Here is a 27,322-nt window from a genome sequence, read left to right on the forward strand (position 1 = left end):
AAGCCGCACAACGGCGGAGGCCGAGTCCCACGGCCGCCAAGGCCGACGCTGAAGTACCGGGTCCCGGAGGCCGGCGTCGAGAGAACTGCCCGCCGCCGAGGGAAGTACCGGCCGCCGAGGCTGGCGCCGGGAGAAGAAAGCTTCGACACCTCTGGCGCGCCCCGCCCCGCTGCAGCGGCCTCCTGCCAGTCAGGAGACTCGACGTGCGGACCGCCCAATCAGAGACCGCTGCTTCCGCAAAAGCCCCGCCCCCACCCGGCGGACTCGCTAATGAGCGGCGGGCGGAGGCGGGCCTCTCCCCGCTCCCGCCTCTCCAGTTAAGGCCGCGGGTGGGAGCTCTGGCTCCGCGATATCGGGACGGAGTGCGGCGGGCGGGCGCGGGGCGAGGCCCGACGGCGGGGTCGCGGCGCTCGGAGCAGGGGCCGGTGAGGGCGCCGGGTCCCCTCCCGAGGCGGGGCGGGAGGCGCCGCGGCGGAGCCGGGGCTGCCCGCCACTCTGCGTCGGAGCGCGAGCCTCGCGCCTGGCCGCGGACGGTCGGCGTGCGCGCTATGGAAGAGGAGAAATACCTGCCGGAGCTGATGGCCGAGAAGGACAGCCTAGACCCGTCCTTCGTGCACGCCTCGCGCCTCCTGGCGGAAGGTGGGCGGCCGTGCCCGGGACTGCGGGGCCCGGGGCCACCGCGCGGGGGGGCGGGGGGCGCGGGGCCCGAGGACTCGGAGCCCGGGGACCCTGCGCGGGGGGCCAGGGCTGCGGACACCGCACGCGAGCCGCCGCCTGCAAACCCGGTGCCCGGCAGGGTCCCCGAAGCCGCCGTCGGCGGGGACGCGGGCGCGGGGCAGGGGCGGGAGGCCAGCCTGAAGTGCGTGGCGCCCCCGCCGCGCCCCGGACTCCTCAGCCGCAGGCCGCCCCCGCCCGCCGCACCTGGGAAGGGGTGTGGAGGGCCTTTAGTCAGTCTTGCCCCGGGAGGCTCAGCCCCCCTCTGGAGGAAACCGTGCCCGTGCAGGGTGTACGAGAAGGTGGGCAGCGGTCTCCCCAGTGTGAGGGTCGGGCGCTGGCGGAGGCTTCGGGCCCGGGAACGCCGCCAGGCCGGTCACCTGTTCTTCCAAGGGTGCGTTTTCTTTTGTGCACCTGTGATGTCCACGGAGCCTCGGTCCCCAGCGGAACATGCAGGTTCTCACTTTTGCATTGCTTCCAGAGGTTGTTAAAAAGCCGGGGTGGGGCACAAACTTCCTCACGGCAGAAATACTAACCAGGATTATTCCATTTATATAGATATTTGCTCTTTATTGAAGACACCCACAGTATCTGTAGTAAACGACACATTCCTTTTTATTACAGCTGCAGATTTCTTTTTGGATGAATGCTTCATTAATAGTGAATTGCACCATCACCAAATTGGCTACGGTGCAATTTTGTGCCTTGGGTAGTTAAGGAGTGACCTGCAATAAAGCTGAGAGAGACTCCTTCCTCTACTCCAGCTCCTTAGCAATAAAATAGTGTTGGAGACTTAGCTGTACATGGAAGGACAATTCTTCTTCACATATGATTCATGTGCACAATAGATTTCTGATATTTTATTGATGAATTGTTATTTACAGCGACAGAATATTATCATGGTATCTGATTAGGATGCGGTTTGTAATCAGAATATGGAACATGGCAGATAACTAAGCTCTTAGAAAAGGCTGGTTTTGCAGAACAATTTGACAGTAAAACTTAATTTTTACAACTTTCTTGTTTACTCAATGAAGAAAGAGAAATGCAGAGTGGAAACCATAGTCAGTTAAACAGCTAATCTTTTTTATTTATTTTGTAAAGAAAAGTCAACTGCATTAATAGAATAGGAATATTGAAAATGAGTGAATAGGAATATTGAAAATGAGTTGATAAACACTGTTGTCTGAAAGAGTAAAAACAGTTGAGCTTCTTGAACAAGCAGTTTCCTTGAAGTGTATTTAGTGTATAAAGCCTTTAAAATGAGAAAAGGTTACCAGTGATTATTTTTCTTACTTGCTAGTTGGCATTCTCTTTGGGACAGCTGGCTCTGATTAATTCTTCAGTCATTAATGTCAATTATTGTAATTCACTTCTGCCAAGTAAGAGATACCTTTGAAAAAGATGCATAATCGAGTCGAATAAGCTGGTATTTCAGCAACTTGCTAACAGTTAGGAAAGTGCTATGCACCTGGGGCCTTAGTATTCTTTCTCCCACGGAGTTTGTTTCTTGATACTTGGATACTTGATTGATAGACCTTGTAATTTATTTTTTCCCAGCAGGGGGCAGCATGTTCTGCTTTTGCAAAGAATTAGAAAAAAAGCTGTTAAATAGAGAGAAAAACATCTAAATAAGAAACAAAGGGGTTCCTAATTTCAGAGATATCATAAAGGAGAAAAGAGAATGAAGAAGACAAGGGTAGCAATCTTATATAGTTATTCATATACAATGCAGAGGGTTCAGCTTGCTTCTTGGTTGTACCTGGGGCTCCTTCCCACAACTGCTTATTAAAGAATATAAAGCCAGAGTTCTCTAGACTCTCAGTGAATTATATGCATATATATGTGATGCTACACATCTTTCATTACCTATGCAAAGGCCATTTGCCACGATTTCTAGGTTGTGTTTCAGATCTCAATAGAAAAGTATTGTCGGGATAATTTTTTCCCCTCATATCTGGAAATGCTCAGATTGAAGGCAGTGGCTATAAATAAATGTGACATAGATATTCATTTGGAAGGAAGTGAGCACTGAAGTAGATTTCAGTCTGTACTGTACACACAGCTTCAAATTGAATAATAAAAAGATCCAGGTGATTCAGTTCTTGGAATTATTTTCCAGAACCCAGTACATAAATGGCATGCACAATGATTGATTTTACGTTGATTGGTAGTAGATGCAAATCAGTACTTAACTTAGAATTGAGACTGCTCCACTTAGAATTGAAATCCCTAAGGATAAGAGGACTGATTTATTGGATTTTCCCCCCTTATTTTTGTTGTATTTTATTTCATGTCTTCCTGCTGTGTATTTCAGTGTGGATCATTCTGAGACAACTACTGGAAAAACCCAAACATTTGATGTATCTGTCACTCGAAATACATCTTGAATAGTATGATTTGAAGAATGTTTCAAACATATTTGGTTAATTAAAATAACTTTTCTTCTAAAATTGTTAGCTGTTCTTTTGTTGTAGAAGGTGTTTCTTTCCAAGAATAAGGAAACAGCAAACTCAGCATGATTCCTAAAGTTCTACTCAGCTTCTGAATTTGCTTGCCAGATGAAATTACATGAGGTTATTTATATCTTTGCTGCTTCTGAGAAATGCTTTAAACTGAATCCACATACCTGGATTTTAATTCCACCTTTACCCAAACTGAATTTTGTTAACTTTCTTCTCCCTGGGCTTAGTTTTCTTGTCTCTCAAAGAGTTGAACTAGATGGTCTGTCTTCCTTTGCAATTCTAATTAGATCCTAGCTTATTGCTGATGCGAAGGAGTGATGTTTGTATACTCATCACATAAAAATCAATGGCTGCACATTTTTAAAACTTCTTTCACTGTTTCCTAGTATAATGACTCATAATACTTTTATTGCACTGTAATGTAATTTTAGGAATACAGGTTATTTTGGGTGCTGGGGTAAGATTTATGTTCATAACTCTACTGAACTATTTTCAGGGCTTGGGGCCAAAAATATGTCTGGATGGAAATAGTCTTGTTTGCAGTTAAGCATGGCTGCTGATGGACGTAGATCTGTTCAAATTAATAGATTAAATTATGGAGATTCCATACTTAATTTTAAGTGTATTAGTAAATTCCTGTCCAATTGAGAGTGTTTTGTAAGATGTCCTAGTCAGAATTCTTCACAAATATGGGCAGATTAATCATGGGTAGCTTAACTTATATATGATGATGTCAAATATTGCCAGATGTTTCAAGTGTTCTGGTGGTTTTTGGGACACCCTGTGTACTGTTTTCAAATTTTACTGAAAAGCTCAGCCTGATAACTTAAGATTGGCCTTGAGCTTGGCAGATAAATACAAAATCTTAGAAATATGGGGATAATAGAAATTTAATATTTATCACAAATAGTTACATTAAGTTCTCAACAGTCATTTTACAGTTTAAATTATATTTCTTTTTTATATTTTTTATTATTAATTGAACATAATAAATTATATTTCTTGACAAGTCTTGAGTTACAAATTTATTGATTGTATAAAACCAACTTCTGGTAACGCTGGTATTCACATGACTAAGTTACTCTTCTCTTGATGAACGGGATATCTTTTCCTCCCAATATATTTGGGATAGTCTTATTTACATTTTTTAATGAAACAAGAATGGGAAAAAATGAATTCCAGTTTTCTTTTATCAGCTAATAAAACAAATATATAATACAATGAACAAAATTTTAGTTCAGCAAGTATGGTGTATATCACATTTCCCTCTATGATATACAGTTCTCCTTTCTGTAACATAGGAAATGTGTTACTTCCCAAGCAGGGTTCTTTTAAGGTTAAGTACTGTACTTGTGATAATATATGCAGTATTTTGTAAAAGTGTAGCAAAAAGCAGTTGCATACATATAAGAATCTTTAAAAAATGTCCTTGATATTTCATTGTGCTTATAATGTTGACGTTAACTAGCATTTGTAAGAAAATGAGAAAAATAAGCACTGCCCAATGGCATTTTCTTAGAATTGCTGTTGAGTGAAATTTAATTCATAAATCAAATTAAGAAATAAATTGTCTTATGAAAAATCATTCCAGTGAAGATTTTTAACATATCATGGCCCCTTAGTGGTTACTTGCCAGTGTTTACCTTGAGCTTTAATTGTTCTAGTCTTGTATCTTTTGGTGATAATCAATCCCTGAGGCCAGGCCTTCTCCTGAACCCATGTATTCTTCATTCTTTGTGTATAGTTTCACCATACACAGAGGGAAATAGCTCTTCTGTGTTCTTCTGTTTCTATGCTTCTATGTTCTTCCATGTTTGGCATTCTCCTGAAGACTTCTGTACTCATCCTCACAGTCTTTCATTCCCAGAAGACTAAATATTTCCGTTCATTCAAGGTTTACTTGTCCATCATGCCCTTGACACTAAATGCTAGTGTTCTCTGAATTCTTTCTGTGGCTATAGCCTTTCCTCATAGTGTACACATTGTCTTGTCTGTCTATTCTTTTCTTGTAGAATCCAAATACCCTGGAAAGTAGAGTGTGTGATTTACTTGCAAAAGTAAATTTTTTTATTAATTAAATTTTATTGACAAGGTGTTGTGCAAAAGGGGCACAGTTACATAATAAGACAGTGAGTACATTTCTTGTGATATCTTGTACCCTTGTTTTTCTTTCCCTTCCCTAGATCAGGTAGGCATATATATAATATCCAGTGTACCAAAATCATATACAGTAACCATGTAGGGTACGCCAAAGGAAATTTACCTAGAGCTTTAAATGTAACGTCAACAATAGAATCCTCCTGTGTCCTTCTCTTGGAGTTGTTTTTGGTTACCCTCATCTTATATGATCATGTGTACAAAGCTGTTGAGCTGTTGTGCTCCACTGATAGGTCTATTCGAGACCTTTTTATGTTTAGTAGTTGTTTGGTTTTAGATACATATTGTAAAGTCGCTGACCCAAAACATGTGGAAATACCATGTAAAAAGATGTTTGTTGTTTTGCAGACCTGGTCTGCAATAATAGCTTTAATCTTTTTTTTTAAGTTTTTGTTGGTATTGGGGCTTGAAGTCCAGGCCTAGGTGCTGTTCCATGAGCTCTTTTACTCAAGGTTAGTGCTCTAACACTTTAGCCACAGCACCAATTCCTGCTTCGTGTTTTCTGGTGGTTAATTGCTGATAAGAGTCAAACAGTTTTCTGCCTGGGCTGGCTTTGAACTGCGATCGACCCTTTGATCTTAGCCTCCTGAGTAGCTGGGATTACAGGTGAGAATCACCAGTGTTTAGCTGCTTCAATCTTTTTTTGTTTTTTTGGCCAGTCCTGTGGCTTGGACTCAGGGCCTGAGCACTGTCCCTGGCTTCTTTTTGCTCAAGGCTAACACTCTGCCACTTGAGCCACAGCGCCACTTCTGGCCGCTTTCTGTATATGTGGTGCTGGGGAATTGAACCCAGGTCCTCATGTATATGAGGCAAGCACTCTTGCCACTATGCCATATCCCCAGCCCCTGCTTTAATCTTTTTTTAACACATCCTCCTTGAATCTTTCAAGCTTCTGGTAGGTGCCTCATTTTTTGAACTTACCTCTTTGTGTTTTGTTTTTGTTTTGCTTTGCTAGTCCTGGGGATTGAACTTGGGGCCTGGGCACAGTCCCTGAGCTGCTTTTGCTCATGGCTAGCATTCTACCACTTGAGCCACAGCACCACTTCCAGCATTTTCTGTTTATGTGGTGCTGAGGAATCGAACCCAGGGTTTCATGCATGTTAGGCAAGCACTCTACTGCTAAGCCACATTCCCAGCCCCCTGAATTTACCTCTTTAAGTGCTTTGGTCTATCTTCTGTCTTAATTGCAATTGCAGATTACAGTGGAGATTACAGTCTTCTCCTAGTTCAAATCCAGTAAATGTTTTCTAACCTTTAATCGTGTCCTGGCACTCTTCCCACTATTAGTCTTCTACCAGTGTCCTTCCTTCCTACTGGACTTGCAGGTAATGCCTAATACTGGATTTGCTTTTGTCTCTGACCATCTTCTAACACCCCTGCCCTCCATCACATACAAATGCTTTCCCAGGGAATAATTCAAAATTAAAGTCTGACCATTGCACTCTTTTGATTCATTCCCATTTCCTTACTCCTTGACTTTGTAATGACATATGTCTATCTCTCTCTAGACTATTGTTTTGATCATTTTGCCTAATAATTCCAGATATAGCAACATATTTGTAGTTCGCTCTTTGTACCCATTCCCTTATTCCTGCCACTTCACAGAACTAGACATGTTTTTTTTTCCATTTCTGCCTTTCTTACTCGCATTGCATTGTTAGCCTTTGTCTGGATTTGCTCTAAACTGTAAGCTTTGAGGAGCAGAGCCCAGTCTGTCATTTAGCACTGTGTCAACAGTGTCTCTTGTGGTGCTGAGCTCAGGAAAATGCAGATGATACTGTCTAGGCTTTGCTCCCTCTATCCTCCTTGCTCCCTCTTCACAAGTGATGCTCAGGATCTCCTTGCCTGGCTTACCATAGCTAAGGTGTTGCCCTTGCTACAACCTCTCCATGCAGTACACTCACCTAACATACATCACCAATTGTAATTTCAACTGATTCAACAAAGTCAGTCTGGCTGTTTCTTCCTCTAGGAAGCCTTCATCATGGGGTCCTTGTCTCATTAATTATGGATTAGATGAACTTCTGGCTTTCTTTGTCTTGACCTTTCCATTGCTACATTACAACATGCAATTCTGTTTGATTTTCTCTGTGACCCCTCTAAGCTAAGGGCCCAAACTGTGACTTGTTTCTGAATTGTTAATGCTTGCCTTCATTCTTATGTGTAGGTAGCATCAGAATAAATGATCATTTAATAAGTGATCATTAAGTGAATGATGCCAACCTCCTATTTACCTTTTCTTTTACAATGCATTTAGATTTCATCTCCAGAAACAAAATTTTAGAATTCTTTCACTACTAATTCAGTCCTATTTTGTCATTGCTGAATTTTAAACAACAGGGAACCACTTTGAACACCTCCAGTTTTAAACTTATTTTGAAGTAATATGTACATTTGCAGGAAATGCGAATCTAGTACAGGAAGGTCCTTTTGAACTTTGTCACATACATCTTTGCTACTTGCTAATATAGTTTCATTCAAACCAAGAAAATGGCATCAATGCAGTCTGCATATATAACTTTTTCATATATGTAGATTTGGGTGACCAACAATGTTGTTCAGAGCTGTCCTTCCTCCATAGAAGTCTTCCTCCCTTAGGTTCACACCCACAACTCTACACACAATTCTAAACTTGTTTTCAACCACTTCAAATGTTTTGTCAGCCCTACCCTCTCTTGTTCTGATAATAAAGATGCATCTTTGGTAAGCTCCTTCAGGTCCTGTGAATCATGTTCCATTGTTCAAATTGGGCAATTTCTTTCATTCTACATTCACCAATTTATTCTCCTCTTCTCTCATTACTCTTGCCAAAATGTTTTTTGTTTTTTTTTTGGCCAGTCCTGGGGCTTGGACTCAGGGCCTGAACACCGTCCCTGGCTTCTTTTTGCTCAAGGCTAGCACTCTGCCACTTGAGCCACAGCGCCACTTCTGGCCATTTTCTGTATATGTGGTGCTGGGGAATTGAACCCAGGGCCTCATGTATACGAGGCAAGTTCTCTTGCCACTAGGCCATATCCCCAGCCCATGTTTTTTTTTTTAATTCAGTTGTAGTACTTAAACTAACATTTCATAACTTTTATTTGGTAACACCCTTTTTTTCTTTTTTCTTTATGCTTCATAAATTTGTTTCAGTAAATCATCTCCTGTGGAAGCTGTGCACATAGTCATCATGTCTTTGAGCACTTTTGGATGTCCTTTTTTCATTTAAGTTGAGTTTCTCCTGACTCTTGGTATGTGACATGTGATTTGTAGTGATATTCTGGACAGTCAATATTGTATTACAGCACTACTTTGTTTTTTTTAAGGTTTCCTTCTAGCAGATTTCTTTTATGACCCTATTCCAATAGAGAGGCTCATCCCCTTCATATTTGCAGGTGGAGGCAAAACCCCAGCCTTTCCCTGAACCTTCATTGACCCTACTCTGGCTGGGAGCCAGAGGAATACCTTCTGTTGTTCCCTATATAGCTTCTAATCAAACTAAGATGCATGAGGAGGCCTCATTCCTATTAGTGCACAGTACAAGTTCAGAAAGCATGATATGAGGTATCTGCTCAGATTACCCTGGCTTAGAGAGAGAGAAGGGTGTCTTGTTACTGTAGTGGAAGGCAGAGATTCAATACCTCCGTTTGGCCTCTATAGATACCGGGAACCTCCTTACTGATGGTTAGAAGGGAAGCTCTATTCCTATTGGGACTTCCTTGATAGTACCCAGAGTAGAGAAAGTGTCTAGTTATCAGTGTTTGAGCTTGGAAGTTCAGGTTCCATATACAATAACCTACCTTAACAAGAGTGATCATGGAATTCAATTTTTTTTTTTGGCAGTCCTGGGCCTTGGACTCAGGGCTTGAGCAATGTCCCTGGCTTCTTTTTGCTCAAGGCTAGCACTCTGCCACTTGAGCCACAGCGCCATTCTTGGCCATTTTCTAGATATGTGGTGCTGGGGTATCGAACCCAGGGCTTCATGTAACGAGGCAAGCACGCTTGCCACTAGGTCATATTCCCAGCCCCTGGAATTCAATTTTTAATGTTTTTTGTCTGGAGATGTTTTCTGTCTCAGCATTTTCTTGTTTGTGAGGTTGCTCTTTGTCCTTTTGTGAGAAGGGTGTGTGTGTGTGTGTGTGTGTGTGTGTGTGTGTGTGTGTGTGTGTGTGTGTGTGTTGCTTCTGTTAATCTCTCTGGATTTATAGCTTTTGGACACTTGGCCTAGTATTTATGAGGCACAAAGAAAATCGAGGAAAACCACTGACTGGTATGTCTTTCTTTTTGGGAGATGGGTCTTTGTCTTGTGAGACCCATGGTCTGCCTACTTTCTTCCACTTCCTGAAAGTGACCTCTGGTTCCCACTGCAAAATCTATTTCTTTATGGAATTTATTATAAATATGTATTTGGACTTACACATTAACATTTTATGAATAGGCATGACCATGACCAAGATACACTCATCTGGATAACAGCTGCATTCTTTTTAGCCTATTTCAAATTTTTAATTTTTTTTTGGCATGACATGCTACTTAAGGGGAAGGACACATTTGATTATTATTTCCAGTTTCCTTACAAACACACTATGGGATGCCATTTGTTTCTATGCTGCTGCAGAGGAAAACTAAGTAGAAGTGTTGAGGTAGGTGTTAGAAACTCTTAGTAGTACCTTTGTAGTCTCATCAACTTTATTTATGCATTTATTTGTACATTGATCTGACATATATTATAAGGAATGCATCTTAGTTGGAATTACATTCTGACACCTGATTTGGGTTTTTTAAAAGTTGTAACTGTAAGACAGAGTATACATAGATAAAAAATGATTCTTTCTCTCAAATTTAGTGAATTCTAGTTTTTTTCAAAAGAAAATTATGGACATAGTTTTCAATAAGTAGATGTGTAGTAATTGAACTTCCAAATTAAAGTTGGCATAGTACTCATGTCATATAATTTCTTCCTTTTCTCAGGTGCAAATTTCTATAATGATTTTTTGTTTCCTTTGTCCTGTATTTGTGTGGTCATAGCTAGCAATCTTGTACTCCACAATTAATGTTTTCTTTGAATCAAGTATTTTGTAGGCATCTGTATTCCTACCTTTACCTCAAGAATAGTACTTCCAAAAAGATTTTGCATCTAGGCCACAAATAATCTAGACCCGTTTTTTTTTTTAATGGTATTCTTAGCGTTTAGTTATGATTTGGGGATGAACTGTGTTGAGCTAAGAATGTACTGCATTTGACTACATAGTCATACATATCCTGGGATATATGTTGGTTACACTTGTCTGCCGTATATGCTATTGAAACACGAAGAGGAATCAGATGTTTGATTGATAAAGTTTGCAACCTGTAGCATATCTAACAACAACACACATACACAGATAGCCCAAATACATACATGTTTATGATATAAATAGTGCATGGACAGTCTATTATATATTACCTGAATTTTAGGGACAGTGACAGAAGAGTGACACAGCAGAGGTCATAAATCTTGTTGGATGTGGTAATCAGAGAAGAATCCCCATCCGTATCCTGTGTTAACGTTTATTGGGAGTTTATTCTTTGATGGATGCTATACAAGATGCTTGCATTACTTACCACAGTTCATTTACTCTTCGTCTTATTAGATCATTATTAGAATCCATTTTAGAAATGGGAAAACTTAAGGCTTATAACTCATCTCAGGGCTCATAGCAAAAGGATGGTATCCAAAATCAAAAACAAAACAAAACACTGAACCCCAGTTTGTTTTTCACCCAGAGGCTACGTGTAACATCACACCACACTGCTTCTGTGGAGGGCACCCAGCATATTCAGACTTGTTTTGGTTGGTTTGTTTTTGTTTTTTAGGAGTCTCACTATGTGTCACACGTTGAGGTAGGTGTTCATTGAGGTAGGAGTTCATTGTCTTGCTGTCCTGGGTGCTGGGATTACAGGCATATGCCATTCCAGTGAGCTAATCAGGCTGTGAAGGTATTTTTATATGCAGAGGCTTTCTGGCAGATCAACGTTATTATTACCATAGACTTCTGAAATAAGTTCATAAATGTATTAGGCAAATTATTATAAAATGCCATAGATACGTATAGACAAAAGTCAAGTAGACTTACAACAGAGAGGATTACCCAAATCTAGAACATGGGTTAAGTCTTGAACATTTTTTGAGCATCTTATTCTGACTTTGTTTCTTGGTGATGTGTTTTTCAGCCCTTTTTATCCTAAATACTTAAATAAAGAGTTGGGAACTTTGTGTGATTTGCTGATATACTGTTTTGTGTTTTTTTTTCCTTTTTCTTTTTGAGAACTGCTAACATTTGCAGAATTCTTGTAGGAGCCAAGAACAACTCTAGGTTTTCTTGTATCTTGAGGCAGAGCTGTTTGTGTTTAACATTTGAAAGTGTGCAGATTTTACATTTGGATAGAAACCTAACTCAATAGCATGGCTTGATTTAAGTGTTATCTAGAGAGAGTGAGATTTAGGAATTAATATCAACACAGATTGGTTGGAATTATTGCCTTGTTATCAGAAATGGTATAGTTGATAAACATTCTATTAAGACATTAAAGATCAGATTTTACATCTTCACCGGACAGCAAAATATGTGTGTGTGTTCTCTAGAGTCTGTGTTTGCAGGTGTAGAGAACTGTATGTGAGACAGTATTGGGCTTCAACTGTCTCAGGAGAGGATACTTCTGACAGAAACACTGTGTGGAGGAGAAGGCACATTTAATGTAGAGAAGATAATGGATAAATAATGTCATTGTTACTGTTCTAAAGTCCTCACATGTTGTGAAAGACAGATGATGTTATCTCTCTTTTATGAGAAATAGATTAGAAGGTAACAAATGTATTTTTTACAAAGAAAAAAATCAGAAGTTAGGAAAATTTCTAATAAGAGTTTGAGAACAAGAAAAGCAGCCACTAGACATTCAACACCTTAAACAGTAGTAGAGAAAATTATTTGTTTATGGAAACACCAAAATCTTCCTTTGACAAACTTTGAGAATAGTTAGATAACTATGCTAGTGTAGACTCTACTATTCCCGTCAAAATATTTTTCTCCAGAAGTCAAAGGAATTTGATTTACATATGGCAGTACATACATTGCAGAAAGAAGACTGAAATGCATATAATAGGTGAATAACTAAATCATGGAAATACATTTATTATCATATGTATATGCTTGTAAGTGTCATAAATGGGAAATTTAAGTTAGTGTAAAATTGGCTTATGGATCATCCATTTCTCTAGATAGTCCTTAAGTGTCTCTATCTGTCTTTCTCTGGAACATGAAAAGTGTTATATTCAAGACTTGGTAAAAGGACTTGGCTTCAAGGATTGAATGAAGATGTATATTTGGTATGCTGAGGCAGTTGGTATTTTATTATGTGATATTGCATTGGAATGGACTTCAGAATGGTAGATGGCTATGAATTAAGCTAATATCCTAAAATTTGTGGAAGACTAGAAATTACATCCACAGAAGGAAAATCTGGTTGAATAAAATATTATGATAATTAAAACTAACTTAATGGCATTAGATGAAGCGATAAGTCTTTGAAATGATTTGTAATAAACCAAATGGCTCCCCTGTGAGTAGAACGAGTGGCTCATGTGTGCATACATGTATGCATACATGCATACACACAGATCATATATATTATGTATGTTGACCATAAACTAGACATTAAGAATAAAGAAAAGGGGGCTGGGGATATAGCCTAGTGGCAAGAGCGCCTGCCTCGGATACACGAGGCCCTAGGTTCGATTCCCCAGCACCACATATACAGAAAACGGCCAGAAGGGGCGCTGTGGCTCAAGAGGCAGAGTGCTAGCCTTGAGCAGGAAGAAGCCAGGGACAGTGCTCAGGCCCTGAGTCCAAGGCCCAGGACTGGCCAAAAAAAAAAAAAAAAAGAAAGAAAAGATAGTAAATATGTGGTCAAATTTGATTTTACTATCTGTGCTTTTTACTTACACTTAGGGATTATGAGAAGCTCTACAGACATGAACGCAGAGGATAAACTGAAGACAAGGACAGAGAAGTGTGTGAAAGACATTTGCGAAAGCAGTGTGAAGAACTAGATTGGCCAAGGAGATTGGCAGTGAGTCTGGTCAACTTTGAGCTCCGGGGAGCTCCTTGGAAGTTAGTTTAATGGTGGGGTCAGTTCTTGAGGTATTTGTGAAGATCAGTGCTGAAGTCAGTTGGATACGCAGTGAAGGAATTGTGGAGTGTTGATGTGAAATTGGAGGTAGAGTCATGGAGTTGGATTAATTTCTGTGTTGCAGAAAATGATTTAGATCTTATCATCACTCAGGCGATAAATGAGCTCTGGAATAGAAGACATCACCTGGAGAGAGAATGTGGAATGAGCAGGAAGGAGATGTAGGGGAAATAAACAATTCAGAGGAACATCAGCCTTGAAAGGAAAGACAGTAAAAATAGTTTTCAAAGTTGACTAAAAGTTGTTTTCCAGAAGTGGAAAAGAGCAAGTGAGCTCAATGTCAGGAACATAGGGTATTTGAAAAATAGTGTTTGATTAATGATTAAAGCGTCAGGTAAGGTAGAGGAAGAATTAAAAACCTCTACTGTATCTGGCAACACAGAAAGGAGAAATATTGAAATAGAAAGAAAATCCATTATTTCTTCAGGTTGAGGAGAGTAGGAAATGAGGACCTCCTGAGAAAAGGCTGGAGAATGTTTCTAAGAATGTTGATTTCATAGTGAGGAGAGCTAGGAGTCATTATTAGGTTGAACTGTATGAAACTGGCACTATCTCGTCATTTTGACCTTCACAAATGTCTTGTATAGTTTAATTTGAGTAAAGTGGAATAAAAAGTTTTTGAGTGTCAATTCACACTAGCTGGAGTCTTAGTATCTGCTGTTCTGTTTCTATAAGTGAAGACCTTATTGTTTTAAGTGAAGTTTTTCTTTTTTTTTTTGCTATTCAACAAAACATTTTTTAAATCTTTGGGGTAGTTATCTGAATATTGATTGTAGTGTGGTCATTTCTCTGAACTCAGTGACATTTAAAGCACATACAAAGCCTTTCCATGTAGCCCTCAACCTAAGGCTACTTGATCCTTGAGGGAATGATGCTTATGAAAAAGGACATGTTTATAAATAATTTAAAATATGTTACATTAAATTATTTTATGAAAAATTTATTATAGTATGTGGTGGGTCACTTGTGAATTTTCCAGATCAGTGTATAAAATTTATTTTTTACTCTAGAATATGATAAAATGTCTCAAAGGCACTGTTGTATTGAAACTAATGTTGTGGCTAAAGTCAAAATTAAATTTCAAATCTGCTACCTGGTTGCTTTGTAATGGTGGTAAATTTACAGATCACTTAAACTTTGAAATAGGGTGTTGCCAACAATCTTGATAACCATTTATGAACCCTCTGCGGATGTATGTGTGATATGATTCACATACACGTGTAATATGTGCGGGCCATACCATCAATGTCATAGAAATTTCCATCAGACCATAATTTCCAGCCCTTTAAGCAACCACTGCTTTAATACCTACCATCATAGACCATGAAGTTCCCCGATTTTACATGTACGTGACAATATGGTATGCATTCATTTTTCTTTTGAGTTCTGTATGCCTGGCAATTTGTTTCTCTTTATTGCCATGTAGCATTCCATTGTCTAAACATGTCACAGCTTATCCAGTCTCTCATGGGTAGAAGAATGGGCTATGTTTGGTACTAATTTCATGCATAAGCAATAATTCAAAATTTTAATATACATGTTTTCTTTCTTTCCTCCCTTCTTTCCTTTTTACCTTTTTTGTTTTGTTTTGAGACTCTCCCTATATATCTGAAACAGACTTCACACTCATGATCTTCTTGCTTAGGTTACTGAGTGCTTGGATTATAGAAGTGTGCCTCCATGCCCTGCTGGAACATATATTTCCTTTGTATAGAGCGAAATTGCTGGCTCTTTAAGCATATATATGCTTTCCCTCATAATATGCTGTATTGCCAGTTTTGTACAATGGTTACTATGCTGTGTCCTCTCTAATTAGTTTGTTTGAAACCTCAACTTGTCATCCTTCCCTACCTACCTATGAAGTTCTGTTATCAAACCACAGTGGTTTGAAGAGCTAATTTATTGTGATTTAAATTTGTATTTCCTTGATAATCAGTTATTTGGAGCATGTTTTCATGTGTTCTCTTGCTACTTATACCGGTTCATATTGGAATCATTGCTCAAGGGTGACATATTTTTAATTGGGTTCTTGGCCTTTTGTTGTTCTGGGACATATTTGTAATTCTGCATTTGTGTCTTTTGCTAAGATCATGTATTGCTAGTATTTTACCCAAATATGTAGATTCACCTTTTATTTTCTCAAGTATTCTTTAAAGAGCAGAAGTTATATTTTACTGATCTGATTTAGCAGTTTTTATGTTTAGTGATTTTTGTATTTTCTGTAGGAGAAGTCTTCGCTTAGGTCAAGGTTACAAAGTTATCCTCAATGTTTTCTTCTAAAAGCTTTATTGTTCTAGCTTTCACTTATACATTCATATGAAATCTACTATTTTTGTATAAGGTGTTGAAATAGGATAGGTTTTTTTAAGGTTTTAATATCCAGCTGTTCTAACATCATTTATTGTCTTTTTTTCCTCAGTGTTATGTTTGAAGTGTTCAAAAACATAGGGTAAAGATAAGGAAGCTACTGAACTATTGTGCTCTTCTGCTATGTCTATCCTAGAGATGTACTAATTATTCCCTATGAGGGAAACCATAGAGTTCATGTTTCTTTGGGTCTCGCTCACTTCACTTAGTATAGTTTTTTCCAAGTCCTTCCATTTCCTTATGAATGGGGCAGTATCATTCTTTCTGATAGAGGCATAGAATTCCATTGTGTATATGTACCACATTTTCTTGACCACTCATCTGCTGAGGGACATCTGGGTTGGTTCCATATTTTAGCAATGCCAAATTGTGCTGCGACGAACATAGTTGTGCTGGTGGCTTTAGTGTGGTCTTGCTTGTAATCTTTTGGGTAGATGCCCCAAAGTGGAACTACTGGGTCATAGGGGATCTCAGAGCACCAGTAGCTCAATAGCTATACCTGTATGAACACGTAAGATAATGCTAAGCAAAATGAACTTCATGTAATGGAAATAAGTGGTATATCATTGTTGTAGTTAATCTCAACATACCATGTGAAATCGTGCCTTTTTTTCCTCTCGTATTCCCTTCCTATGGTTTTACTCCTGCTATTACTATAACTGATCTTAGTACCTCGGATACTGTATAGACACATATTGGAACCAGAGAATGGAAAGGGAACACCAAAATTGAGAGACAAAGGGTAAAAAGACTAACCATTGCAATAGCAATACTTATAAAACCAATTGGTGTAAACCAGTTGTACAAATCCTGGGGGGCTGGGAAGGGAAGAGACGTGGGAAGATGAGGGATGAGGTAACAAGTTAGATAAAAAATGTCCTTGCCTTACATATGAAACTGTAACCCGTCTGTACTTCACTTTGACAATAAGAAAAAAAAGATAAGGAAGGTATACATTTAACTATACAAAGTACAGAAGTAAGGATTATAGTGTTTAATGATAAGTGAATTAGTTTCACATATATATACTTTGATACTAAAGCTAATACTGATTGCCTTGGAATTATTAAGTGTGGCATGTTTGTCCTGTACTTTAAGCTCATATATTAACCATGTAACATTTTTGCCTTTTACTTTGAATTTAAAATATAATCTTTGCAGTCACTATGAATATATTCTACATATAATAGCTGAAAAGGTGATGAGCCATCGTGGACTATGGAGTTTACCTGCCTTGATGAGTATATTACTCTAGCAATGAAGAAGAAAGGTGTTGCCACTAGTGACCAATAGGCATGTTTAATAAAACCTTCATTTTCCTGAGTAGTAGATTTTAGTATCATAAAAACACACACTAAGCATTCTATTAGAAAGGACCACGTATTATAGCATGTGGTAGGCTTCTTATATTTGTGTAAGAAAAATAAATTGTATAGAAGCAGCCACAGCTCCCCCACATGGTTAGCGTAAAGTAGTTGTATTGAAGACTAATACTGCAGCCTTCATCTGCATCAGGGTGTTTGCTATCTTCTCTTCATCCTCATGGGATTATTCACTGCTTGCATTGCTATCATCTTGGAATATGAGCTAGCTTTTGAAATTGCTCAAGGGCACAACAACTGGTGGCTTTATGCTTATCCCTAAAGCAAAGGTAGAAGCACTGTCATTCAGTAAGCAGGATGCATTCATATTGTCAACACTGATAACCAGAAAGAAGATGGGACACTGATCCTTCTGACAGGTTATATCAATGCTGCCATCTGACAAGGTAATTCTCTACAAGGCCTGGCAGGAAGGCCATAGCCAAAGTAAAGTGAATTTATATTGTGGGGTCCAGAAGTAGGGGTGCAGTGGAATTGCCTTTTGTGTTTAGGATGGGAAGAAAAAAGGACTTAAATGCCATCAAATAATATAGAATTGTGAACTACTGAAATATATTCCCAAGAGAGTATTTAGATATTTCTGTAAAAGTTATTAGAAAAGGAAAAAATTGTCTTCTATAATAGCTGTATAGGGATTCCTCTTGAGAGTGGAAGTTTTGGTTATACGATCCCTAGGATATCCATTTTATCTTTTGAAATTCCTCTAAGAATACACAATGATGGAATATATTATTTCATGTTAAATGGTAGTTGATAGTTGTAAATCACAGAACCTTTATATATGTTCATATATATTAGAAAGCATCTTTTTATGTATCTAATATTTCCTTAGAGACTAGGACTGAGTAGTCTCTAGTTCATGTGAGGGTGTTCCTCCTTGATGGCTTGTTTTGAGCATTCCAGTTAGAAATGCAAAATACTATTTTTTTGGTTCATTTAACTTTCTAGTCCCTGACAGCTGATGTCTGCATATCATTTGGGGGGGGCCTTTGGGACTCGTTTAGGCCCCTTTTAGAGCCCCCGTCTTTGTGCATCTATGTCACAGACTCCTGGTCCCCTTTCTGTACCAGTTAGGCCAGAGGAACTGCCACCTCTGTCTGATAAGAGCTTGGCACAAAACTTGAAGCAAGCAGACCATTGGAGATGATTTCTACAACAGAGAAAATGCACATTTTGGAACCACAGGCCCCGTTTTCAACACAGCAAAGCGGATGTACAGAATCAGTCAGATGAGAGAACTTTCTTGGCTTCCTCTGATTTTCTGGTGGAACAGACTTTGAACTCGTCAAAAACAGTAGGATTTTTTTCCCCAGGTGTCTTCGTTTTTCATTTTACTGGCTTCTTTTGTCACCTTCCGTGTCTGTTCAACATTTTATCTATTTAACATGACAACATGGATTTTTTTATTATATATGATGTGGTATTTTAACATATTTGTACTTTGTGGAATAGTTAAAGCCAGCCACTAATCAAGTACCTTATCATTTCTCTGTGAGCACACACAGAGTAACTGCTTTTCTCATCATTAATTAGATCTGATTATTATCACTTAAAGTGGCTGCATCTACGGCCACATAGTTCTCAACCAAGAATGTGATCTCAGGAAATGGGGAAGCTTGGCCTGAAGGAAAGGCTGCCAGAGAGGAGGGTTTGAGTTCAAGCTAGTTACCACTATAGTAACCTGGTCTTTAGTCATATTGGGAAGTTTGGGGAACTAGAGCATAACAAATTGACTGATGAGGGGGTTAGGGCATTTATACAAGGTTTCTTCAGCCATAGAGTAGCTCTTAGGGCACATTAATTCATTGATATTTCATTCTTGACATTGACGGCAAAAAGGCAGGCTGACAGCCACCATTTAGAGGTTTATCAGCATTGGCTTTCCAATGGTGGACAGAAGTGTACTGTAGACACAAGGATGAGGAGAGGTCCCCATGCAGACCTGCTTTGGCTGTGTGATACAGATATAACATGGGAGTCCTTTGTTGGTGAGAAATGTTGGTCAACCCAATAAAGAGGAAGGTTTGTCTATAACTGCCTCCTCCTGCAGGCTCAGGCAGCAAATGGATAAACATGAAGTAGGTTTGGAGTGAACCTCCTCAAATGCTTCTGAATGAATGAACTTTTGAAGAAAAATGCTGCTGTTTATTGAACTGAGGTAAAATATTGTAGCTGCATGATAACAGCCTGCCATGTTACAAATCACCACTTGCGAGGTTTTACAAGGTTCCTTTAGAAAAGCTAAATGAATTACTTCAAATAGCATGTTTGCATTCAAAAGAGCAATAGCTGGTAGTTTGGAAGTGACAGTCTTTTCTTTGGGTTTCAAAAGACTTACTGCCAGGCTCTGCCTTTCTTTTGCTTCTGCAGTTGAAAACATGCATGGAACAGGTGTACAGAAAATATTGCTAATTGAGAAAAAAATGGAAAAGAATTTTTGTTAAATAACCCCCAAATGTCTCTCATTTTACCATTGTAATATTTATAGACTTTGGAGGTTGGTTCAACTAAATGCAAATGAAAATATAACATTTAGAAGATTTATTTTCTAAATTTTTTTCTCATTTTTTTAAAAAAAAGTTGCATCTTTTAAGCATAAATCTGGAAGAGTCTGTAAATAGGTACTCTCAAACATATACCACCCATCTTACTCCTATTCCCCCTAACTACCCTAGTCATGGAAGTCCCCATCAATGTAGAAGTCAATTAATTAGAAAGTTTCCTTTGTAATTCAGAAGAAATAGTCCTTTTCATTAGGATGACAGTGAAGGAGGAAGTTTGTTTTGTGGTCTGTTTAATTCATCCCTCCTGTCATTTGTTAATTTATTATTTGCACATCAATAATTTTCTACATAAGTAATGTTTACTGCATCTTGCATCTCTGAAATTTTCAGACTCTTATTGCCTCTTTCAGTTAAGTTTTAAGTAAAACTTCCAACCTAGTGATTCTTGGATAGTTTGTGAATCCAAGCTTTACTGATATAATCAAAGGCATATTTCCCCTTATTACTTCTTTGGATCTATTTGTGTTTATAATTTATTTCCATGTTTGATGAAATGGTTAATACGGGAACCAAGTGTCTAGTTCACTTATGTGAAATTTTTACCTGTTTAACTCCCAAGAGTGCAGTAATACTATCTGACCTATTGGAAAATAGTAGATGTAATAAACTAGATAGTAAAGGAAATTATAATTCAAATGTAGAATTCAAAAAAAGGAAGGCAAAATGGACAGCCATGCAACTCCACTGTTAATATCTTAGGAGTTGCAAAGCTAACCCACTACCACATTCCACAACAAAATGTGATGGTTGGAGGCTGTCACCAGTTCTGTATGAGTTCCTCTAAAAAGAGACGAGCGAGAGAGGGGGAGAGATCGAGAGAGGGAGAGAGACAGGGAGAGAGAGAGAGAGAGAGAGAGTAGAAGGTTGCCATAAAGATTATTGTGTGGGTTTGCTTTTATAATTTGTGTCATTGTAGAATTAGCAACTTATGTGGTCCAGTCTGGTTTTACCTGAGTTTTGGTAGGATGCCTGGTATTCTCAGATGGGATATCAGGATATGGGAATAAAATGCCCCAAATAGGACTAGTTAGAATTCACAGGCAAACCATGACTGTTTCTGCAGTGTGTGTCTATGTGTATGTGAGTGTGTATGTGTGTGTGTGAGCATGCATGTACATGCACTAGAGCATGAAGAGTATGAGAAAACATAGTTTACAAGTGGTTTTTAAGGCTGGAGATTTGCTTTGAAATGTCTGAGTCTGACTTCTTGTTATGCAGCCCTCGTCTACATGAACTGTTTGTTAACCTGTGTACTTTAGTTTCATTTTTTCATCTGTAACATGGTGAAGCAGTAGTTTCTACTTCACAATGCTATAACAGTCTTAAAATAATCCTTTCTAGATGGTGACACCCATCTGGAATCTAATCAGTTGTTTTTCTCTATTGCTACTGCTAATATGTTGGAGGGACAGGAAGTGAGGAAACAGACATGCTGGAGCTTCTCTGAGAAAGGCACTGTGGATTTTCAGTGATGACTATGTGAGAGGACATTTGGAAAATGTTGTTTGCAAATTGGGAATTTGCTGCTTATTCTTTTTCATGTTGTACAGTGGTGCCATCTGCAGTAGCTACATTTTCATGATTGTGAACTGAGTTGTCTTAGCTTGATTCTAACAATAAGTTATTTTGTTTTATTTGCTGGTACTGGAGTTTGAATTCAGGGTCTCATTTTCATTTGGATTGCTTCCTGGGCCAGTACTTGAGCCATGCCTCCAGTTCTGTATTTTTTTTTTTCTGAATACCTTGGAGATTTTTTTTTCTTTGTACTTTTTGCACAGGCTGGATGCAAACTAATTTTCCAGAGCTCAGGTTCCTGAGTAGGTAAGATTATATGTGTGGGCCACTGGCACCAGGCTCTGGGTAGGACCTTGAGTCACAGTCCTGTTTTCAGAATTCAGGGGCAAATAAGAATATATTTTCATCACTAGTAGTTCATGATAGGCCATATAATCTATCAGCACTACATGAATTATTGGTATAGTTGAACAATAACTTTATAGCAGTGTCATTACTTTTTATCCCCTTTAGTCCTCTCCACCAGCTGCATTTAGAGGTCTCACAGGTGTGAGTGTGTTGCATGTTCTCCTAACCCACACTGCCCCAGAGTGTGGATGAAATGGTGCCTGCCCATGACCCGGCACTTCCCCACTCACCATCATTATGACATACCACTTCACACAATGGCTCATCTGGTCACAGCTGTGGGTTCCTCTCTTTTGGTCACCTCTTTTCTGGGACAGAGTTGGGTATAGCCTTCTACTTTTCTGCAACTGTCTGCATGGTGGCATCTCTCTTGTCACCTTTACCTCAGGATGGAGTGGCCTTACCTTTCTTGTTCCTGTTACAGCCTTTTAATTTACTGAGGAACTTTGAGGCTCTGATATGTGAACTCTGACTCCTTACTGCCTGCCTCCTTTGGTCATCTTGTGTCTTCCATACCTGTATGGTTCTTTGTTACCAGCGTTAAGGTACCTGGCTGTGCTGTGTCTCTGGCTGAAGGAATGAACGAGTGCCCTTGTGAACGGTGGCTATATAATTACATCATCACAGAACTTCCCAGATATCAGGACTCTGATATTTGACCCTAAACCCTTCTGTTCTCTGAGGTGTTGACATCTATAACAGGTATGAGCAACAACTGAAATAGAACTGTAGAGTAAAAGCTATGACATTATAGCTTTCTACTACTTTATCCTGTCGACCTTTCCATAAGGAAAAGATGTGCTTCCTTGTACACCTTTACTTCTTATGTGAATGAGTTTCTGTCAGCAGTGATGTGGAGAATCTATCATTTCAGTCTTAGAATTCTTGCTACAATATTCTGCATGTTTACAGATAAGCAGCAGGATTCTCCAGATAAAAGAACAATTCTGGTATCTGCTCCCCAGAGTTGTGAGAAGAGGGAAAAGATTTCCCCAAGAAATAGCAAAGCCCTGTTTTAGAGGAATAATTGTTAAGTGTAGTAGGTTTCAAGTCTGATATTGCAGTCTTGAGAAATCACTGAAGTAAAGAGAAGGCAGGTGCCTCCCCCGAAACAGGGATACAAGTTGCCATTGCAATATTTCCTATACGTTTTTTACTACTTCTCTTTTCTTTTCCCACGTGTGTGTGTGTGTGTGTGTGTGTGTGTGTGTGTGTGTGTTTTGGCCAGTCCTAGGCCGTGAACTCAGGGCCTGAGCACTGTCCCTGTCTTCTTTTTTGCTCAAGGCTAACACTCTGCCACTTGAGCCACAGCACCACTTCTGGCCATTTTCTGTATATGTGGTGCTGAGGAATCGAACCCAGGGCCTCATGTATACAAGGCAAGCACTCTTGCCACTAGGCCATATTCCCAGCCCCAGTGTGTGTGTTTTATTCATTCATAATAGGTCACCTTATAAATGAAATGTGACTTTGTTGTCCAACAGTTTTCATGTTGTATATCTCTGCAGTTTCAGCCAAAAGAAAGGGAGCAAGACAGCATTGTTGGTGGGAGATAGAAAGAGAGAAAGAAGGATGGAGGGAAGGAAGGAAGGATGGAGGGAGGGAAAAGGAAGAGAGGGAGAAGGAAGAGAAAGAGGAGAAGGAGAGAGGAAGAGAGATTATGAATTTTTTAAATTGTTATTTTAAAGGTGATGTACAGAGGGGTTATAGTTCCATAAGTTAGATAATGAGTGCATTTCTTTTTGAACAGTGTCATCTCTTCCCTTGTTTCCTCCAAGTTTTTCCCTCCCCCACAAGTTGTATAGTTCATTTTCAACATAATGTCTAGTGAGTATCATAGCTACATTTATTCACCCTTTGTTCCACCATTTCTGTGCTCCCTTTTTCTTATCTTCCCCTAAACAGATAAAATTACACACAAGACAAAAAGTACAGAAATCAAAACAGCAACAAAGGAGAAAAAATAAAACAAAACAGCCCCCCCAAATAAAAAACCTCTTGTTTCCATTTCTTGGAGATCATGTCAATAAATGTCATTTTATATGATCATATGCACATAGCTATTGATCCTTCTAAAGACTTAGAGACTTCTCAGAAGAAGTAAGAATGGCCAATAGACACATGAAGAAATGCTCAACATCTCTGGCCATAGAAGAAATGCAAATCAAAACCACATTGAGATTCTACCTCACCTTGGTTAGATGGCCATTATCAAGAAAACTAACAATAACATGCTGGTGGGGATGTGGTCTCAAGGGAACACTTCTACACTGTTGGTAGGAATGTGTTCAACCACTCTGGAAAGCAGTATGGAGGTCCCTTAAAAGACTAAACATAGAGTTTCATGAAATTTTTTGATATCAGGTCAAAACTTCTTGAGAACTTTTTCAGTGGCTCAGCTGCAGCTGAACTATCTTGAGCCACACTGAAGCTCTATTTGCTTTAAAAATTTATCTTTAAGATTGAGTTTCATGCTTTTCCCCTGGCTTATTTTTCCACGCTTTTTGTCCTAGAACACAGTTCTACTTCTGCCCCCTGCATAGCTGGCTTTATAGATGTGCAGCATTTTACCTGGCTGGTTTTGGGGATACAGTTTTGCTAACTTTTGCCCTTGCTGACTTGAATTGTAATCCTCTCTGTAGTGGGAACTATAGACATCCACTACCACACCTGGACATATATATATGTTTTTTTATATCATATTTTAACAGCAAAACTGGAAGAATTAAACGCAAGAAAACTAGACTATATTCTCCTTTGAGTGCTCACTGAGAATGTATTTATGTGTGCCATTCTAGTTATAATTTGCTCTTTGCAAAATGGAGTTGGGAAGACTGCATCACAACAAACAAGTTAGGCAGATGGGGTAAATCTGTAGTTCAAGCTATGCAGAAGATGTAGATGGTAGGATCAAGGTCTGAGATTGGCCTCTGGCAACAGCTTAACTACTTGAAAAAAATACCTAAAGTATGAAAGGACTGAGTATGTGACTTGAGTGGAGAGCACTTACTTAACAAGTATAATGTTCTATAACCCAGTGTTACAAATTAAAGAGAATTTTAAAAATATTTTAAAATTTTTTGTCGGTTGTGGGGCTTGAACTCAGGGCTTGGGTGCTATCCTTGAGCTTCTTTGTGCTTAAGGCTAGCGATCTACCACTTGACCCATAGCACCACTTCCAGTTTTTGAGTGCTTAATTGGAGAAAAGAGTCTCACAGGGGCTTTTCTGCCTCAGCTGGCTTTGAACTAGGATCCTCAGATCTCAGCCCCCTGAGTAGCTAGGATTATAGGTGTGAGCTACCAGCACCTGGCTAAGAGCATATCTTCTACCTAAATTCACATATTCAACATGACTATTTTTATAAACCACTTGAGGATAAATTATTTAAATCATGACTCTTTTACTCTTAAGTAATTCAGTGACTATTAACTAAGAGTACGCTTTTTTAAAATATAACTACAGTCCAGGTGTCAACCTCAGTAATTTAACTTTGATATAATACTTTAATCTCCCATTCTTAATACAGTTGTGCCATTGATACAGTAATGCCTATATACATTTCATAAATGTTCTAGTTTCTCTAGAGAGTCTAGCTTGAGATTAAATGTTTCATTGATTAGCTATAATCTCTTTACCCACCTTTACTCCATAGCCTGTATTTGTCTTTGATGACTGGCATTTTTTAAGACTACAGTTACATCAGTCCCGTAACATAACTGTATAAAGTAGAACTTTTAAAATTTATTCAATAATTAAAACTTTGATGAGACACTTCAACACTATTCAAGTATCTATTTACTCATCAATTTGGTATCTGTGGATATTTCATTCTTGAATATGTTTTTACTGTGAAGATTTAAGCAATGATTGTTCGCACACCAATATTCCCTTCCCATATACTAGCTACCTTTAGCATTCTGCTGAAAGCTAGAGCTCTCCTCCCACCTTCCCTCTTTCTCCTTTTCCCTCCTTCCCTCTTTCCCCTTTTCCCTCCCTCCTTCCCTCTCTCCCTTCCTCCTCTTCTTCCCTTTTCTTCTTCCTGACTTATTTTCTTTTGATATGAATACTTCGCTTTATTTGAAGTCACATCTCTGTGCATTCCCTAGATTAGATTATACAGTTTTCTCATTAGAAATTATCTATTAAAGTTCAACAAACAAATTGGTAGAACCAGTTTCATTAAACTTCTAAGACACTTGTCTAATTCCATGTAGGCTTAGATCAACCAAGGCTAGCATGAGATTTGGAGTTTATGCTTTTACTGGAAATATTAAGAGAGAGATTGTTATATACAGCACATCTAAATAAATGATTTATAATTATAATATTAGTAATAGTATAGAACTTATTCTTTTTTAAAAGTACTCTTATCCATCTGCTGGGAGAGTCCACATACATGTAGATTTCTTAAAGTTGTCCTTGAAGGATTTCCATGTGGCAGATCATTGCCCAGACCTGTTTCCACTTATCATGTTAAGCCTGAGAAATATTTTCCTCTAATTTAATTCCAGTCCTTCATGACAGAATATAGTTCTGTGTCAGTGAAGGAGCACTGATGGCATGAGACTGGTGCCTCTACAGAACATATGAAGAAACTGCTTTAAAATGTGGATCATAATTAAATTACTTTATATTAGTTGTTTGAACAACGACTATATGGAAATTAACATTATGGACTGAATCAGTGGAAGAGCATGATCTGTTCACAGCCATGTTTGTTTGTTTGTTTTTGCCAGTCCTGGGGCTTGAACTCAGGGCCTGAGCACTGTCCCTGGCTTCTTTTTGCTCAAGGCTAACACTCTACCGCTTGAGCCACAGCGCCACTTCCGGCTTTTTCTATATATGTGGTGCTGAGGAATCGAATCCAGGGCTTCATGTAAAGGAGGCGAGCACTTTACCATTATTCCATATTCCCAGCTCCTCCATGTTTGAACTTCTCTATTTAGAGAAGAAGAAGGTTTTTTTTTGTTGTTGTTGTTGTTTTAAATAAAGAAGTGCTCTGTCACTTTACTATCACTAAAATATGGAACCAACCCAGATGTCCCTCAGTAGATGAGTGGATCAAGAAAATGTGGTACATATACACAATGGAATTCTATGCTTTTATCAGAAAGAATGACATTGCCTCATTCATAAAGAAACTGAAAGACTTGGAAAAAAAATCATACTAAGTGAAGTGAGCCAGACCTAAAGAAACGTAGACTCTGGTTTCCCTCATTGGTAGTAATTAGTACATCTAGGATAGTCCTAGCAGAAGATCACAATAGCTCAATAGCTATGTACATATGAACACATAAAATAATGCTAAGGTAAGTGAACTCCAAGTTATAGAAATAAGTGTTTTATCATTGTTGTTATTTTCACCATACCATGTGAAATTATACTTTTTTCTTTTGTCTTTCTTCCCCATGGTTTTACCCCTGATGTGACTGTAACTAATTTTAGTACCCTGGGTATTGTATATTCATTTATCAGAAGTAGGGAAGGGAGGGGAACATCAAGATGGAGAAACAAAGGGTAAAGGGCGAATCAGTGCAACAG

The 27,322-nt window shown here is 38.9% G+C and overlaps 1 protein-coding gene across 5 annotated transcripts in view; it reads left to right on the top strand.

Annotated features, from left to right (window-relative positions):
- The first annotated feature begins 385 nt into the window (after positions 1-385).
- Positions 386-27,322, top strand: part of Khdrbs2 (KH RNA binding domain containing, signal transduction associated 2) — a 223,691-nt gene continuing 196,754 nt past the window's right edge. For all 5 annotated transcript variants that reach the window (XM_048347557.1, XM_048347556.1, XM_048347559.1 and 2 more), the window contains exon 1: positions 386-639. In XM_048347557.1, the coding sequence (XP_048203514.1) occupies positions 549-639 (91 nt within the window). In that variant the 5' untranslated portion in view covers positions 386-548. The remainder of the gene's footprint in view (positions 640-27,322) is intronic.

The sequence above is a fragment of the Perognathus longimembris genome, chromosome 6 (assembly GCF_023159225.1).
Source record: "Perognathus longimembris pacificus isolate PPM17 chromosome 6, ASM2315922v1, whole genome shotgun sequence".
NCBI lineage: Eukaryota > Metazoa > Chordata > Mammalia > Rodentia > Heteromyidae > Perognathus > Perognathus longimembris.